Source organism: Rhincodon typus, chromosome 9 (assembly GCF_021869965.1).
Source record: "Rhincodon typus isolate 14 chromosome 9, sRhiTyp1.1, whole genome shotgun sequence".
Lineage (NCBI taxonomy): Eukaryota > Metazoa > Chordata > Chondrichthyes > Orectolobiformes > Rhincodontidae > Rhincodon > Rhincodon typus.
Window position 1 is genome coordinate 43,667,080 of NC_063340.1, and position 18,389 is coordinate 43,685,468.

Consider the following 18,389-nt stretch of genomic DNA (forward strand, 5'->3'; position numbering starts at 1 on the left):
CTTGACTGTTGGATTTCTCCAGAGAATAGATTAGAGGCAAGATTTGCATGAGATGATCCATCAGATATCACATATAATTTCTGCACTGGAGCACTCAAAGATTAGAAAACCTAATGCCTTAAGCATATTGATATGTACACCCATTAACTGCATTAACATTCTGTATGCCTTCACCAAGTCCATCTTTGAGTCCTCCAATGCAGAAATCATATATGATACCTGATAGTTCACCTCATGCAAATCTTGCCTCTAATCTATCCTCTAGAGAATGCAGTGTTGAGCATTTGAGTTGGTGGGTATGAGTGTGAAGAATGGTGTTTCTAATCCTTTTTAAGCTCTTTTTCTTTCACAACTCTCTGCCCAATTTGCAATTCTTAGCTATTCGAAAGCAGAAAGACACACAGGCATTGTTGTAACCTAGCAAACCTCTTTCAACGGCACCTAAAAGGATAAGTAAAGCAGATGCATGGGACCATCACAGTTTGCAGGTTCCCCTTCAATCTAAGCATCATCCTGACTTGGAACCATAATATCATTCCTTCACTGTAGCTAAGTCAAAATCCTAGAAATCCCTTTGTAATACCACTATAGTGTATATATAAATGAACAACAGTAGCTCAAAAAGGGAGCCCACTGCTTGTTTCTCAATTTGACACAGTCAACAATGCTCACAACCTGAGAATGAACAATGAAAAAAAAGAAAAAGGATGTGTGGCATTGAGAATAAACAAGGAGGTGGCTTTTTGTCTTCAGTTCAAGAACCGCGTGTCAGGCCATTTCCCAACATCATAGTCCCAGTTTCTACAGATCAACCTACTCACACAGTAGAGAAAACAAGGTGTAGAGCTGATGAACACAGCAGGGCAAGCAGCATCAGAGGAGCAGAAAAGCTGATGTTTCGGGCCTAGACCCTTCTTCAGAAATGGGGGAGGGGAAGGGGGTTCTGAAATAAATAGGGAGAGAGGGGGAGGCGGATAGAAGATGGATAGAGGAGAAGATAGGTGGAGAGAAGACAGACAGGTCAAAGAGGCGAGAATGGAGCCAGTAAAGGTGAGTGTAGGTGGGGAGTTAGGGAGGGGATAGGTCAGTCCACGGAGGACGGACAGGTCAAGGGGGCGGGATGAGGTTAGTAGCTAGGAGATGGAGGTGGGGCTTGAGGTGGGAGGAGAGGGTCGGTGGGAGGAAGGACAGGTTAGGGAGGCGGAGAAAGCTGGGCTGGTTTTGGGATGCGGTAGGGGGCGGGGAGATTTTGAAGCTTGTGAAGTCCACATTGATACCATGGGGCTGCAGGGTTCCCAAGCGGAATATGAGTTGCTGTTCCTGCAACCTTCGGGTGGCATCGTTGTGGCACTGCAGGAGGCCCAGGATGGACATGTTGTCTGAGGAATGGGAGGGGGAGTTGAAATGGTTTGTGACTGGGAGGTGCAGTTGTTTAGTGCGAACCAAGCGTAGGTGTTCCGCTAAGCGGTCCCCAAGCCTCCGCTTGGTTTCCCCGATGGAGAGGAGGCCACAACGGGAACAGCGGATGCAGTATACCACATTAGCAGATGTGCAGGTATGGATCTGCTTGATGTGGAAAGTCTTCTTGGGGCCTGGGATGGGGGTGAGGGAGGAGGTATGGGAGCAGGTGTAGCACTTCCTGCGGTTGCAGGGAAAGGTGCCAGGTGTGGTGGGGCTGGAGGGGAGTGTGGAGCGGACAAGGGAGTCCCGGAGAGAGTGGTCCCTCCTGAAAGCATATAAGGGTGGGGAAGAAAAAATGTCTTTGGTGGTGGAGTCGGATTGCAGATGGCGGAAGTGTCGGAGGATGATGCGTTGGATCCGGAGGTTGGTGGGGTGGTACATGAGGACGAGGGGGATTCTGTTTTGGTTGTTATTGCGGGGAGGGGGTGTGAGGGACGAATTGCAGGAAATGCGGGAGACACGGTCGAGCATGTTCTCGACCATTGAGCGGGGGAAGTTGCGGTCATTGAAAAATGAGGACATCTGAGATGTTCAGGAGTGGAATGCCTCATCCTGGGAGCAGATGCGGTGGAGGCGAAGGATTTGGGAATAGGGGATGGCATTTTTGCAGGAAGATGGGTGGGAGGAGGTGTATTGTAGGTAGCTGTGGGAGTTGGTGGGCTTGAAATGGATATCGGTTTCCAGGTGGTTGCCCGAGATGGAGACAGAGAGGTCCAGGAAGGGGAGAGAGGTATTAGAGATGGTCCAGGTGAACTTAAGGTTGGGGTGGAAGGTGTTGGTGAAGTGGATGAACTGTTCGAGCTCCTCGTGGGAGCACGAAGCGGCGCCAATACAGTCATCAATGTAACGGAGGAAGAGGTGGGGTTTAGGGCCAGTGTAGGTACGGAAGAGGGATTGTTCCACGTAACCTACAAAGAGGCAGGCATAGCTTGGGCCCATGCGGGTACCCATGGCCACCCCCTTTGTCTGTAGGAAGTGGGAGGAATTGAAAGAGAAGTTGTTGAGGGTGAGGATGAGTTCGGCTAAGCGGATGAGGATGTCAGTGGAGGGGGACTGGTCGGGCCTGCGGGACAGGAAGAAGCGGAGGGCCTTTAGGCTATCTGTATGGGGAATGCAGGTGTATAGGGACTGGATGTCCAGGGTAAAGATGAGGTGTTGGGGACCAGGGAATTTGAAGTTTTGGAGGAGGTGGAAGGCGTGGGTGGTGTCACGGACGTAGGTAGGGAGTTCCTGGACCAATGGGGAGAAAATGGAGTCGAGATAGGTGGAGGTAAGTTCGGTGGGGCAGGAGCAGGCGGAGACAATGGGTCGACCAGGGCATTCAGGTTTGTGGATTTTGGGAAGGAGATAGAAGCGGGCGGTGCGGGGTTGGGGATCAATGAGGTTGAAGGCTGTGGGTGGGAGGTCACCTGAGGTGATGAGGTTGTGGATGGTTTGGGAGATGATGGTTTGGTGGTCGGGGGTGGGGTCATAATCAATGGGCCGGTAGGAGGAGGAGTCGGAGAGTTGGCGCCTGGCCTCGGCGATGTAGAGGTCAGTGCGCCATACTACAACTGTGCCACCCTTGTCCGCGGGTTTTATGGTGAGGTTGGGATTGGAGTGGAGGGCTGCACGTTCTGCGGGGGAGAGGTTGGAGTTGGGTGAGAGGGGTGGAGAGGTTGAGGCAATTGATGTCACAACGGCAGTTGGAGATGAAGAGGTCGAGGGAGGGTAGGAGGCCTTGGGGTGGTGTCCAGGAGGAGGGGCTGTGTTGGAGGCGGGAGAAGGGGTCAGTAGGGGGAGGGTTAGGCTCATGGTTAAAGAAGTAAGCACGGAGGTGGAGGCGGCGAAAAAACTGTTCAATGTCCAAGCGTGAGCGGGTTTCGTTGATGTGTGGATGGAGGGGGACAAAAGTGAGCCCTTTACTGAGGACTGACCATTCGTTCTCAGTAAGGGGGAGGTCTGGGGGGATGGTGAAGACTCGACAGGGCTGGGTGCTATTGTCTCCTCTGGAGCTGCTGGCTGTGGAGGCGGTGGGTGGAGTGACGTCGGCGTCAGCGGTGGGTGGAGCGATGTCGGCAAGGGTGGACGGAGTGACGTCGGCGTTGGCGGTGAGCGGAGTTGCATCGGCATCGGCGGTGGGCGGAGTTGCGTCGGCGGTGGGCGGAGCGGGGTAGGCGGCGGCAGCCCCAGTGTCGGCAGGTGCGTCCTCAGTGTCTGTGGTGTTGGCCTCGGAAATGGAGGCGGTGGCATCAGCAGCGGTGTCCATGGTGTTCGCTGTCCCGGACGTGGTGTACCCGCCGGCGGCGGATGTGATGTCATCTGTGGGTGCTCCAAAAGTGGCCACATGGCCAATGGCGGCGGGCACATTGTGGGGAAAGTCCTGGGTAGGGTTGGGGATTTGGGGGTTGGAGGAAGCCCGTTTTGGGTGGCAGGCACCAGTAAGTTTACTGTACTTACGGTTTTTAGTGTCCAATAAAGCTGAGTAGAATTGTGAGTTCAGGTTGTGGATCCCATGAAGAATAAAAAACAGGAGAGGTCCTTTGCAGGTCTGGGAGAGGGAGGCTCTGAGCTGGGGTAGGCTTGAGTGTAGTGCCAGGAGATACTGGCGCATTGCTGCGAATGTGTGTTTCAGGAGGCGCAGGGAGAAACGTTTTTGAAGGATCTCAATGTTCTAAATGTAGACATTGTCGCGGTTGGGGCCAAATTGGGAAGGCCTAAATGTGGACTGTAGTCCACTGGGGATGATCCGGTTCCATAGGCAGGTACTAAGAAAGGTAACGTGGCTGTAGTACCTGGTTTGCTTCAGGATGTGGTCGAGCAGTTTCAGGGCCGAAGAGATTATGAGAGAGTTGCAGTGGGAGAGAGATCCACTGAGGTCTTTTCAGAGGGAGGAGGATAACTTCTTCAAGGTAGGCATCCTTAGAAGAGGCTTCGCAGTGGGATTAAAATTGTTTCAGAGATAGTAGGAACTGAAGATGCTGGAGAATCTGAGATAACAAGGTGTAGAGCTGGATGAACACAGCAGGCCGAGCAGCATCAGAGGAGCAGGAAAGTTGACGTTTCGGGCCTAGACCCTTCTTCAGAAATGGGGGAGGGGAAGGGGGTTCTGAAATAAATAGGGAGAGAGGCGGAGGCGGATAGAAGATGGATAGAGAAGATAGGTGGAGAGAAGACAGACAGGTCAAAGAGGCGGGGATGGAGCCAGTAAAGGTGAGTGAAGGTGGGGAGTGAGGGAGGGGATAGGTCAGTCCACGGAGGACGGACAGGTCAAGGGGGCGGGATGAGGTTAGTGGCTAGGAGATGGAGGTGGGGCTTGAGGTGGGAGGAGGGAATAGGTGGGAGGAAGGACAGGTTAGGGAGGCCGGGACGAGCTGGGCTGGTTTGGGGATGCGGTAGGGGAAGGGGAGATTTTGAAGCTTGTGAAGTGCACAATTGGGCTGCAGGGTTCCCAAGCGGAATATGAGTTGCTGTTCCTGCAACCTTCAGGTGGCATCGTTGTGGCACTGCAGGAGGCCCAGGATGGACATGTCATCTGAGGAATGGGAGGGGGAGTTGAAATGGTTTGCGACTGGGAAGTGCAGTTGTTTAGTGCGAACCGAGCGTAGGTGTTCCGCTAAGCGGTCCCCAAGCCTCCGCTTGGTTTCCCTGATGTAGAGGAGGCCACAACGGGAACAGCGGATACAGTGTACCACATTAGCAGATGTGCAGGTGTGGATCTGCTTGATGTGGAAAGTCTTCTTGGGGCCTGGGATGGAGGTGAGGGAGGAGGTGTAGGGGCAGGTGTAGCACTTCCTGCGGTTGCAGGGAAAAGTGCCAGGTGTGGTGGGGCTGGAGGGGAGTGTGGAGCGGACAAGGGAGTCCTGGAGAGAGTGATCCCTCCAGAAAACAGATAAGGGTGGGGAGGGAAAAATGTCTTTGGTGGTGGGGTCGGATTGCAGATGGCGGAAGTGTCGGAGGATGATGCGTTGGATCCGGAGGTTGGTGGGGTGGTACGTGAGGACGAGGGGGATTCTGTTTTGGTTGTTTTTGCAGGGAGGGGTTGAGGGATGAGTTGCGGGAGACACGGTCGAGGGCGTTCTCGACCACTGAGAGGGGGGAAGTTGCGGTCCTTGAAAAACGAATACGGAAAACAAAAACAGATATTGTGAGTGAATTCGAGTTATGGCTCCCACCTTCTGATGCAGGCCAAAGGTGGTAACAGAGGCAGGCAGATGCCAAAATTAGAAGGCCTGCTTTGTTGACTGGAACATTAGCGAAGTTCAATTCATGATTTTTCGGCCCTCTAGCCCTCACATCTCACCCTCAAAACCTTTCTCTACACTCCCTTATCTCGCAAGTTCCTCCAAAACTCTTTATGTCTCCCATTTTTCTTCTGATGCATCCTCCATAGCCAGTAACCCTATATCCTGTCTATACAGAATCAATGAGCTACATATTTATTTGTATTTGTAAAACACTCATGAATTTAAAGAACAGTTATCAGATATTCAACATTCTCTTTGAACAAACCTTTAATTTTATCCAAATCAAAGCAGTGAAAAAGCACCACAAAGAAAGATCAAGCTAATACAAAATAATAAAGCTGTCATTCAAAGTCAATGAAATTTTCATTGAAGGAGATTTTAATCTTGTTTTGAACAGTTAATCAAGATAACTCATTTGCAAGATGGCCTCATTATGAGTGCTAGCCTAAGCTTCAAGAATGACTAATAGCCTTAGCTAGTAAAGATTTACTCAGTTGCAAAGTAGTTAATTCCCTTGTAATTTTGATCTTTCTTTGACATGTTTTTCACCATGTGTGTGTTTATTTGGATGAGAATAAATATTTCTATGATGGAAAATCCATTAGCTTTGTTTGAGTGGCAGATTTATTATCTTATAACAACTTGTTTTTTCAAAGTCATTTTGCAATGTGATTGTTTATTTGGACAAGATTAAAAGTTTCTTCAAAGTGAATGCTGATTAATTTTTTCAAACAATCATGAGCATTTCAAAGGCTTATCAGTGTTACTATATGGCCCATTTGTTCTATACCACAATTACTGAAAGATTATTTCAAAGGCATTGCAGATGTCAGGACATGAAGTTAATGTGAAAATCAATTCAGTACATTGAAAAAATATTTGAATCACCATAAACCATTCCAGTATGACTACTGAAGTTGACAAGAGCTTTTAAAGTGACTTCACAGCAGGCTTCCTCCAAAGTTGACAGCCGACTTGCCTGGTGTGGTTCCCATAGCCTTCAGGAATCCACCAATTTACATGAAAATACCAAAGGCAGTGAAACTTGTTATTAGAGTAGGCATACGAATAGTGAATCTAAGTCACTTCAAGTGGGTGTTGGCCTACAAGCCAATACAATTCCCAAATCAATGAAAATGGCAGAGAAGTAAGTTGGAGGAGAAATTTTTAATGTGGTCGCAGCAGTCTGATATTATGTCCTCCTGCTTGGGTTCATTCAGCATTTGGAAATGAAAGCTTAGCCCAAGGTATCTATGCGTAGACCATTTGCAGTTTGCAAATCAGAAAGATTGAGATGACAGAGCATTAAATATCAGAACATTGACTAGGTATGTGCATACCATCATCTTTAATACATCAGCTACAATCATGGCTGCTCCAATAATGGTGAGGTCATGCAGGTGCAGCTTTCCTTTGTTGAGCAGATATTGCCATCTCCAGTTATGTGACACCTTGTCTTGAAAGAGAGACTGAACTGTATCAGCAGGTATGGTGCAATTCATTTGGGTCATGTGGCTGTCATGGTTGAACAGTATCTGTAAGCTGCAAGATGTTGATGGAAAGGTTGCAGCAGTGTTAAGTGTGTGAGAGTGAGGTGTAGCTAAGAATGTTAGGCATGAGTCATGCTGAATAGAGAATGTTGGTGGGTGAAAGTAGAGGGGATGGTGAATTAGCAGTGTGAGACTCTTATGTCATCAGCCAGGCAACGGCATGTGAAGATGCATTCACTGACTTTGTCAACTGTGAAAACATTCAACTATTGGTAGTATTGCTTCTAGTCCTTGGACTTGACTAGTGGTATTACCTACAACAGTACTCCAGTCATACTACTTTGCGTGGATGGCTTCCAGTGGATGGGGGATCCTTCTGACCATCTTGTGTACCAAGCCCTATAATACAGGATCTGAGAATCTTAGAGCACACTGTCTTCCCTGTTGCAACACTAGTCGTTGTTCTTACAGGTCAATCTCTCTTTCTTGTCAGAATCAACAATAGTTTTAGTCTAAATGTACTTATTTTTTAAGAGGTGCAGGTTGATTCTAAATAATGCAGGCTAACCCTAAGTGCTGGTAGACTTGTATAAACTTGGTCTCCCTGCTGAGGCATGAAGTCACTCTAGTGTTGGAATGTGTGCTACAATCATTAAAATTAACAGGCATGGTGATGTTATCAGGTTATCTGCTTTGGAAACAATGAATTAATTATACATCATGCAGCTGATGTCTGTTTCTGTAGCTATCAAATTTTGCTTCCCAATAGGTCTGAGTGATTTAGGATTTTGAGTTGTAAAGTACATAATTTCTGCAGGAAAAGAAAACTGCAGGATTGGAGCTTTTTGTTCATATGGAATGCAAACCATTGCACCAGGGAAGGCTCATTAAACTATATGAAAATTATATCTCACTAATGGTAATGAACTGTACTCACCCTGTCATAAATATTCATCTAGATCAGATCTTTGGAGAGATCCAATGCTTAAAAACGAAACAGTAGTCTAGATATGTTAAGTTTCGTATTTAAGTAAAATAAAGCGTTTTAAAAACAATATACTTTTTTTGCTAAATACTATTTCTACTTTACATTTTAAAAGCATATATATTTTAAAATTAGTGACTTTTTATATTAGTAACTGACATACCCTAGCCAATTTAACAAAATAACTTTTTTGAGCACTTCTTTAAAGTTTTGATTTTGCAATATATTTTTGATTTCTAAAAAGATTTATAGAAAATATTGAAAAGACTTGAAGAATAACTTCTTACCTCTTACATCCCAGTCTACATGAGTAATGTAACTAGAAGCCCCTTTACATATTCCAACTCTTTTACTTGAAAGCACATTGTAGATGTCCACAAAATTATCATGCGAAGCTACTGCCAAGTATTTCCCTGCATCTAGGAGCATAATAAATGTTATTAATAATCAGCAACATATTCATGCTCTAAGTCACTTTATAATAGAGTAGCATAGGACGAATCACAAAGGTTAGTGGAAAAACGACATCACTCCCACTTATCCCATCACAGCACTACCATGCCTACTAATGATCTAACACCTAATGATGCAATCCTCAAACAGGCCATCAAAGGCTGAAGAATTCCTCTTCAATTTTTTAAGGCAATCAATAAAATTCTAAGGGAAAGGTGGTCCTCATAAATAACCATAATTTCAACAACTAACAATGATATAGATGTACCTCTTCCCTTAAAAGGTGAGTTTTTTCTCTCAGTCAAGGGAGTAGAATAAAGCAAGGTGCTTCCCTATAAATTAGGAACTTCAGGCTATTCTTCCTAGTGACCTTAGTGCCACCAATGTTCCCTTTAAAACTTAAATGTAATCCATCATCAATTTTTCTCAATGCATAATCCCTTTACATTGTCACATTCATGATAGAACAGGATGTGATCAGCATCTTCTAAACTGCCATGCTCCTACATAGCTAAACTGGAACATATTTGTTTGACACCTTTCATATTCAAGAATGATGTATGCAATGATGTTAATCTACAGAAAAGAAGCTGAGGAATATATAAATGAACTACTTAGAAAGTACAAAAAATGGATTTGTATCATGCCCAGATATCAATTTTTACGTTTAATTTCCCAGATGTTAAATTTGTGACATTGAAGGAAAAGAGTCATTCTCACTGAGCCACAATTGAAAATCAGAGGGCAGAATCCTACAATTCTCCTACATACCCTCACGGATGTTTAAAAATAGCACTGGTAGACGGATTTGTAAATTCAGACAGCACAATGCCAGCTTTTCCATCCAGCCGAGGCTTGGGGCGTGAAAGCAGACTTATTTGTAGAAGTGTGAATAAAGACAGTTATGGTGGGCGCGACTGGAACATAAGGTGAATGGGAAAATAAGGACCAGCATCAGAGGGCATTGTAAGTTATGGGAGAGGAGTTACTGCCTATGTTTATCAGTATTGTTTCCAAACAGAAGAGCGTAAAAGAGCAGGATGGGCGTCGTCCAGGTATAAGTGGGGTTTGGGGATCAGGGCAAACAGTTGCAGGCAAATGTAGTGAATGGATAGAAATTGATATTGGGGTGCTGCAAAGTAAAAGGGAACATGGAGGCTCTGGGGGTACCTGGTGACAAGTAAATTGTGTGGTGTGGTAGTTATACAGCAACTAGGGTGAGAGAGGTTGTATATGCGAGGGTGTGTCAGTCATGCTGTCTATGTGTGGTAGGTAGCGTGGCTTCATAGTTGCTGTACTAATGTGCTGCCAGTGAGGGGCAATGCTGCATTGCCAACTCTTGTCCAGGTGCATAGTGGCCTTCCAAAGCTGCATGTTAGCAAGTAAGGCAGGTCTTTTTGCATCTGTCTGCTGAGTGGTGAATTGTTCCAGGAACATTGCACGCTAAGGTGGATGGAAATCGGAGGCGAGAGATATCATAGAGGCACGGTAGGTAATTAATGAGAAGAGTTTGGGAAGGTAAAGCAAGACAATTCACTAGGCTATGTGGTGAATAACCCTCCAAAAAACTCAGTACATCCCCTAGATATAGTAAGAACTGCCGATGCTGGAGTCAGAGATAACACAGTGTGGAGCTGGAGGAACATGGCAGGCCAGGCAGCACCAGGAGCTTTCCTGTTCCTCTGATGCTGCCTGGCCTGCTGTGTTTCTCCAGCTCCACACTGTGTTATCTCAGCACAATCCCCTGGTGTTATAAGCAATGGTAGAGCATGGCTTTCAGTTGGTATCCCTTTCTTGATATCCAAACCCTCAGTCAAGTATGGATTGCCCTTTACCAAAGTAATCCACCGCCCCTCACCATCTCAGGTGACAATCAGTCTTCACAGTTTGACCTATTGTGTATTTTGCACAGTAACAGGCCTGCTTGCAGCTGGTTTAATCCTGGTGGCAGCAGAATTAAAGCTCTTAAGTGGTCCTTAATTGGTCACTTAAGTATTTTATTTGGTAGCAAAACATGGCAGTTGACCAACAGCTTTTCTGCCCAAACCTTAATTCTGATAGAGTCATGAAGATGGTGGATTTCTGGGGGTTGTGCTGAATTTTTTGGAGGGTTATTCACCAATATAGCCTAATGAATTGTCTTGCTGTATCTTTCCAAGTTTCAAGTGTGTGGGTTTCATGTATGAAACTACTGCACCTAATTAAATATCCTTCCTGCTTCTAAATTTGTCACCAGCAAGAACAGAAGATTCTGCCCATTGTGTGGGAACACCCAGTCAAATGAAGAGTGCATGAGTGTAGTTCACAAAAATGACAAGAAAGAATTGTTTTTTTTAACAATGCAGATAAAAGAGCCAAGGGGTGTCACAATTAGTAAGAGGTGCATCATATTTGGGGGTATATTGAGTCCTGACATGAAAACAGGGCTGGATTATTATTAAGACAGCAAGAGGATTACTAAATTGAATCAGTAACTTTACATTAATGTTTATTCGAAGGGCAGACATGGATAACTTGTTGCAACCCCTTTGCTTCCAGTCTCCTCTGAGAAAAAGAACAATTAATTTATATCGCCTCAATTTGTTTAACCTTGCTATTGTGGCCTTCTTGTGGCCTTCTAGATTTAGAAAGGGAACTGCTAATTGGTCATTAATTTATAATATTGTCATTTCTCTTTTTGAAAGAACAATATAAGATTAACAATTGAAGTATAACATTTTCTTGCCAGAGTGGAGATGGATTGTTTATGTTGTTATGGTCACAGGTCAGGTTCCTGAAGTACTGAGAACATCTTTAACTTGTCATTCAAAAATGTTGTTTTTAAAAGAGGACTGATATAGCCAAAAATAGCTATGGATATGAACTAAGTGGCTGAGATATTGATGGAATGTAACACCTAAAGTGTTAAAGAAATTTCAGACAGACTGGGAGTACTTGTGACTCAAAAGAGTAACGAGGGGTTGATGACTCCCTGTTCAACAGAAAGCCACCCACTATGGATTACATCGAATACTGCAGACACATTCTATATTTCACCCTTGGAGAATACGCAGGACAGGGGTTTAGAAGCCAGTTTCTACTCCAATAGAGTGTACTAGTGAGACTGAACCAGCCTGGTTTTGAGCATTAGTGTGCTGTGAAGAACTATGCCCTGGTTATACTTGTGTTGCAGCTAAAGCCTCTCTCTGGCTCAGAGTGCCACAAACCAGTTAAAAAGGAAAGATACCAATGGGCCTGTCTCTCACCCTGAATGCTGGAATTCAATCATGGTCAAAAGGAAACAGAACTACAGAATCTCAACCAGGCTACAAAACTAAGGATAGTGAAACTTACCGTTCAGTGATCAACATCAATACTCTTGCTAACCTCCACTGCAGCAGCACGATGTTCAATGATCTGCTCTTTGTGAACATTTCAGAGAATGATTCGTATAACATTTTTTAAAACTTATTATTTTTGTATTCACCTCTTATTTCTAAATCTATGTATATATGTGTTGTGTCCCTAATTCTTCTCACATTTATTAATTAATAAAATTGCTCTTTTTGTTAATTCAAGGATGCCTGGCTAAATTGATTCCTTTTTCAAATGTAAGTTCATTTGTTCTAGGAGCAACACCTTCACAAAGGATGGATCCTTTTCAAATTAACCTTGTTGCAATCAGCAAAGAGCGAGGGTGACTAAAGAAGGGGAGTCAGTTCATCCTACCTCACCTTGTTGGAGTCTAGTCATAACAATGGATAGCAAATGAAGACTTCTTCGCCAAGAAAGGAGTGAAAATCCCAATTTCTTAAAATGGGGTGATATATCATTTAGGACTGAATGTTCAAATCCGCTTTCGTCACTCAGGAATACAAATTAAATTTACAAACAAACTCCCAGAAACACAAGCATTGTACAGATAGCTCTTATTTTGTAGGGATGTTGTCATTTAATGTAGAGGTGAGACCTGAAACTGGTGATGAACTCCCCGACGTCTCCTTTGCAGCCTATAACTGCATCATACACTTGTCTTTTTTTGAGATTCCTCATTTGAGAAACATCAAGCATGAGAACACTGAGATAATTATTTCCTAAAATGCATCAATATTATTTCCATTTCTAACTTTAAAAAATAATTTAGTTCTTAATCTCACCTTCTCAGATCATTTATTTCACCTTTCTTTTTAGCTTTATTACACTGTGGGGGTGGAGGTAGAACTAATTTGTGCAGCAATACAAGCAGACTTATGTCAAATAACATTCTAAGTGGTTCATACAAAGTTCTTCTTTGATACCGCTAAAGAACCCTACTTAAATGATGGTAACCCATGGTGTTGCTTACCTTAATAAATTAACCTAGGTCTGCTCAGGCATGAGGAGAAATTACTTCACTCAAAGAGTCGTGAATCTGTAGAATTCACTACCCAGAGAGTGGTAGATGCTGCACTGAGTAAATTTAACGGGGAGACTGATTTTTATTTAGTAATGGGTTGAGGTTATGGAGACCGGGTAGGAGTCGAGTTGAAATTGAGATGAGATCAGTCTACTTCTGTTCCCAGTCTTATGTTTTACCCATTTGCTTTGCCAACACCACACAATTAGCACATCTGGGGCACTCTGTCCGATGTTAGGTTTACAGAAGTGGGAATTTTTATAACTCTTTGATCCCAATATAAGTGTGAATAGGCAGACCATTTTTACCAATTCCATCTAAATGCTACAGTGACATTATTTTCAAACTTGACAGATACAACTGGAAAAAAAGGCAAAAGCTGCTTTACTTCTGCTTTACCTGGTGAAAATTTTATATCTGATATATTTTCCTTCCTGTGGTGAAAAGATACTATATCTTCCAGGGTATCAGCATTGACTACATGAAAACTCCCATCATTTAACCCAACGGCTAAGAATTTTCCATCTGGTGAGAAAGCACAACATCTGCCACCTAAAAGAAGGAATAAGAACAGACAGAACTTAATATTTTCAAACCAACAAATAATAATAAAACATTTCTTTTGGGGCTATTTTTGTCTTATTTTGTTACTTTTTTTTAAACACAAAATTATTCTATCCTCTCACAAAGAGAGATTGGTTTAGTGAGCAAGTAATCTTATTGATTCTGTCCTCCCTCCCTACAATTTTTGTTCAATTCCATAGCACCTTATGGTCATAATGAAAGTACAGTGTAGTGATTGTAATGAGGTCAGCCAGGTGGACCTCACAGAATATGAGTTCTCCGATTGGAGCTGTTAATCTGGTCCAATCAGGGAACCCTGGCTGACATATATAAACCTGAGAGTCAGAGATTCTGTTTACACTGAGAGCTGGCACTGAGGAAGCTGGATCAGTGTCAAGGATTTTCCAGATGTCAATAAAGAATGACTTGGTGGTGGAACACCAGCTTCTGTGGAGTTAGTTCAGTGGCAATGAGAGAAAAGCATGCTCCTGAAGAAATCCATTCACAACAGTCATCTTTGAGTTGGGGTAAACCTTTCTGGCATCATGCTGTTACTTGGGAAGCTTGACCAGTTCAATTCTGCTGTTGAAGTCTGGGCCCAGCACATGGAAAGAAATCATGATGTTTTCTAGGCAAATGATATTGGAGATGAAAAGCAGATGAAAAGCAACAAGTAATCTCCCGGCAGCTTGTGTACCGGCACTGTTTTCCATTTTTTAGGAACCTAACTTTCCCTGAGGCACCAGATACTGAAACCTTTCAAGAGTTGACGGATTTAGTTAAGCAACATTGCAACTCCGAGCCTCCTCCAATTCGAGACGCTATCAATTTTACTCAGCAAATTCGAGAACCATGGGAATCCATATCAGGATTGTTGACTAGGTTGAGATAAATAGCAGAAGCATATAACTTTGTTTAACTTTTAATGAGATGCTGAGAGACCATTTGGTGTGTGGGATTAATGATATAACCATACAAAAGTACTTACTGGCTGAAGCACAACTGGACTTCAAACAGGCACTGCAACTGGTTTTATCAGTGGAGAATGTGGCAAGTGGAGCATACGAGTTGCACGAGATGGAACTGAAGTTTGACCGAACTTGGGGGACACCACTTGAGTGAAGGCAATTGCATAGCCTCACTCAGTTCAGCCCACACAAAACCCCAAAACGTAGCCAACTCTCAGCCAAACGGTTACAATGTCACAATGTTCTCCAGGATCGGGGGCGTGGGGGACGGGGGAGTCAGCCCTTGTAGTTGCTGCTGTTATGCAGACTTGAGACAGCAAAATAGTCCCACTAGACCTAAATTGAGTTTGAGAACGCATAGGCCTGTATCCAGGAGAGTGCACACCCTGGAAAGTCCACCTATATCTGGTTTGGAACAGTTAAATTGCTTAGCAACATTTAAATTAGAACCAATCAAAATAAACGTCTGTTGAAATGGTAACCCAGTTCTAATGGAGGCCGATACTAGTGCAGCCGTTTCAGTGATTGCAGAACCAGTCTTTAACAAAACTCGCTCTGGACTCCAACCCTTAAGTTTACACAAGACCTTGGCTAGACTAAGAGCCTATACCGGGGCACCTTTACAGATTAAGGGTACAACTTCGGTTCCGGCCTATTATGAGAAGCAGCTAGTTCAGTTACCACTGATTGTCGTAAAAGCTTGATGGCGCGAAATTGGTTGAGAGTGATTCACCTAGGTTGCCTCAACAGTTTTTAATTAGAAAATGGTTGCCTGAGTGAAGTCCTAATTAAATACATGCATGTTTTTCAGGGAGGTCTAGGGACTATCAAAGGAGTCAAGGCTACATTGCATGTTGGCCAGGAAGCAATTCCATGATTCTGCAAGCTCCACCTAGTGCAGTTTGCCTTATGGGCAAAAGTAGAGGCAGAAATCAAAAGGCTGTAAAGCAAAGGAATCATCAAATCAGTCCAGTTTGCAGAATGGGCAGCACTGGTTGTACTGATTGTGAAACTTGACAGGTCAGATCGCCTTTGTGGCGATTTCAAAAAAATGGTAAACTTCTTTTTGCAGCTGAATAAATATCCAAAGCCTTGCATAGAGGATTTATATGCAGAGCTGGCAGGGGAGCTGTCAGTCACAAAGCTAGACATGAACCATACACTTTTACAATTACAGTTATATGAGGATTCCCAGAAGTAAGCTACAATTAATACCCACAAGAGTTTGTACCAATATACAAGACTACCATTTGGGATATTGTCAGCCCGTGCAATTTTTCAGCAGATGATGGAGGGCATCTTAGAAAGCTGCCATTTATCTAAATCACACGCTAATGACAGAGAAGACCAATAAGGAGCTCTTAAGAGAACTTGGACATAGTCCTTAGATGTTTCACCCAGGCGTCCGTACGTCTTAGAAAGGAAAAATGTGTGGTCCGGGCACCCCAAGTGACCTACTTAGGCTGCAGAGCCGACGAGACAGGTTTACACCGTTAGAAATAAAAGTGAGGGTGATCAAAGGTGCCCCAGCTTCCAATTCTGTACCAGATCTTAGATTTTGTCTTGGGTTGGTGAATTATGATAGAAAGTTAACACATAACCTGGCCTCCATCCTGGCACCTTTGTCTCAACTCTTGAAAAAAGGGTTGGAATGGTCGTTAGCCAAGCCATAGCCCTCAGGGAAGTGAAGAAACAGCTTTCATCCTTTAAAGTACTGGCACACCATGGTCCCAAGTGAAAACTAGTATTGATATGCAATGCTGCCCTGTATGGCAGTGAGGTAGTATTAGCTGATATTAGCATAGGTGGCCCAGTGGAGAGGAATGCCCAATAGCATATGCACCCAGGATTTTGGCAATTGCTGAGCATAAATATGCCCAGATAGAGAAGGAATGTTTGGAGTCATATTTGGAGTCAGGAAGTTTAACCAATACCTTTACAGATGTAAATTTGGAATAATAGCGGACATTAAACCCCTGCTAGTTCTAAGGAAGACAAGGCAGTGCCAACCGTAGCTTCAGGCCAAACTCAGTGATGGACTCTAATATCAAGTGCATATAATTACAAGTTGGAACACAGTTAGGGAGGCCATGTAGCAAACACGGATGCATTGACCCGCCTCCCACTGACGGATACGCCATCGGTGGTACTGCCACTGGAACAGTCTGTAATGGTTTTAAATTTTCTGGACACACTTCCAGTCACAGCTGAAAATATCAGACTTTGGATGCAGAAAGATCCCGTCCTGGCAAAACTGATACAGCTGGTGGTGATGGGGGAAACCAAAGGGTCACCACAACCAGAAATGAAACCTTACTGGATCCGGAGAGACCAGATCACGATAGATGACAGCATATTATTATGGGGAGAAAAGTGATCGTCCTGAGCAAAGGTTGCTGCCAGATACTGGCTGAAACAGCATCAGGAATACCAATGCTGGACACAAGACACTGCGAAGCAAGAGAGACAGCTTACTTCAGGGGATGAAGTTTGATGCAGGAACTGCAGGAATGGCCTTGCATGGGCAAGAGGCATGGTCAACATGAGGGCAGGTCCAGTGATGTATTAAGTGCAGGTAACTGTAAAGGTCCTGAACAAGCATGTGGACCATGTGAAAGCTGCAAACTCGCAAACAGTGTGGGAGCAAAACATGTCTTGTTCCTCGACTGCCTTTCTAACTGTTCCAGAATCTGTGGGTTCTCCCTCTCCATCAAGTGTTGAAGATACCTCTGAATCCAAAGTGGACACGGCAGATGTCACCGCCTTGACGCTTTTGTCGCCTGAAAAGGGGTATGAATTTCTTGAGACACTCCACCGAAAGAGGCGAACACGCCGCCCTTATCAGAGGCTGAGGTGGAGGAACCTGACCCAGTGCTAAATGCCTCAGGAGGAGGTATGATAAAAAGAGCCAATTTATATCCTCGGACTCAGAGGGGGAGGGATGCAGTGATTGTAATGAGGTTGGCTAGCTGGACCTCATAGATTATGAGTTCCCTGATTGGTGCTGTTAACCTGGTCCAATCAGGGAGCTCTGGCTGAGAGACATAAACAAGAGTGTCAGAGGTTCTGTTCACTCTGAGAGCTGGCTCTGTGGGAGCTGGATCAGTCTGAAGGACTTTCCACATGCAAACAATGGGTGACTTGGTGACAGGATACTGGCCTCTGTGGAGTTATTTCATACAAATTCTTTTCATTTACACCCAGTAGAACAAGAGGGTAAAGGATAAGTTTTTTAAATAGTAAATTTATCACAACAAGAAGTGTATCTTTATAGAGTTACAAAATATTTTGCAGGAAAAGTGGTCAGTCAAGGTATTGATCTCATTATAGCATCTATCAAGAAACTAACAGATGCTATAATGGTCTGAGTAATATCCTAGAAGCCTAAGATTAAGTTATCTGGACAAATATATGGACAATAGAAGAGGAGGAACATCTATGAGCAGAGGTAAGACATGATCTGCCCATAATTATGATAGATGCCCTTTAATTCAGATAAGTACAATATGATGCAATTAGGCAAGGCCAACAGGGGCTAAACTACACATGGCACTTACACAAAATGAGAAAAAACACCTTGGCATTATTGTTACAATTCTCTAAAGTTGATGACCAGACAAAAACGGCTTTTATTTACATGGCACACTTTGTGACCACTGAAGGTCGTAGAATGCAAAGTAGCAAATGAATTACTTTTTAAAGTGTGGTCACTGTTGTAGACAGAAACCTGGCAACTTATATGTGCACAGGAAACTCTGGTGCTCACAAACAGCTTTGTTATTATGACCAGATAATCTGATGTCTTTTAAAAAGTAGAGTTAATAGTAAGTAGCAAAGATTTTAATCAGCTCTCTGATTGGAAGGTGG

General features: G+C 44.1%; 1 protein-coding gene across 3 annotated transcripts in view; it reads right to left on the reverse strand.

The window, feature by feature from the left end:
- The window catches only part of LOC109916955 (echinoderm microtubule-associated protein-like 6), a 252,063-nt gene that overhangs the window by 199,387 nt on the left and 34,287 nt on the right, over nucleotides 1-18,389 (reverse strand). For all 3 annotated transcript variants that reach the window (XR_007262962.1, XR_007262961.1, XM_048601482.1), the window contains exons 2-3: nucleotides 13,390-13,542; nucleotides 8,450-8,581 (exon numbers count right to left, since the gene is read on the reverse strand). Coding sequence is in view for 1 of the 3 variants with exons in the window: in XM_048601482.1 (XP_048457439.1) it covers nucleotides 8,450-8,581; nucleotides 13,390-13,542 (285 nt within the window). In the remaining 2 variants the exon portion in view is untranslated. The remainder of the gene's footprint in view (nucleotides 1-8,449; nucleotides 8,582-13,389; nucleotides 13,543-18,389) is intronic.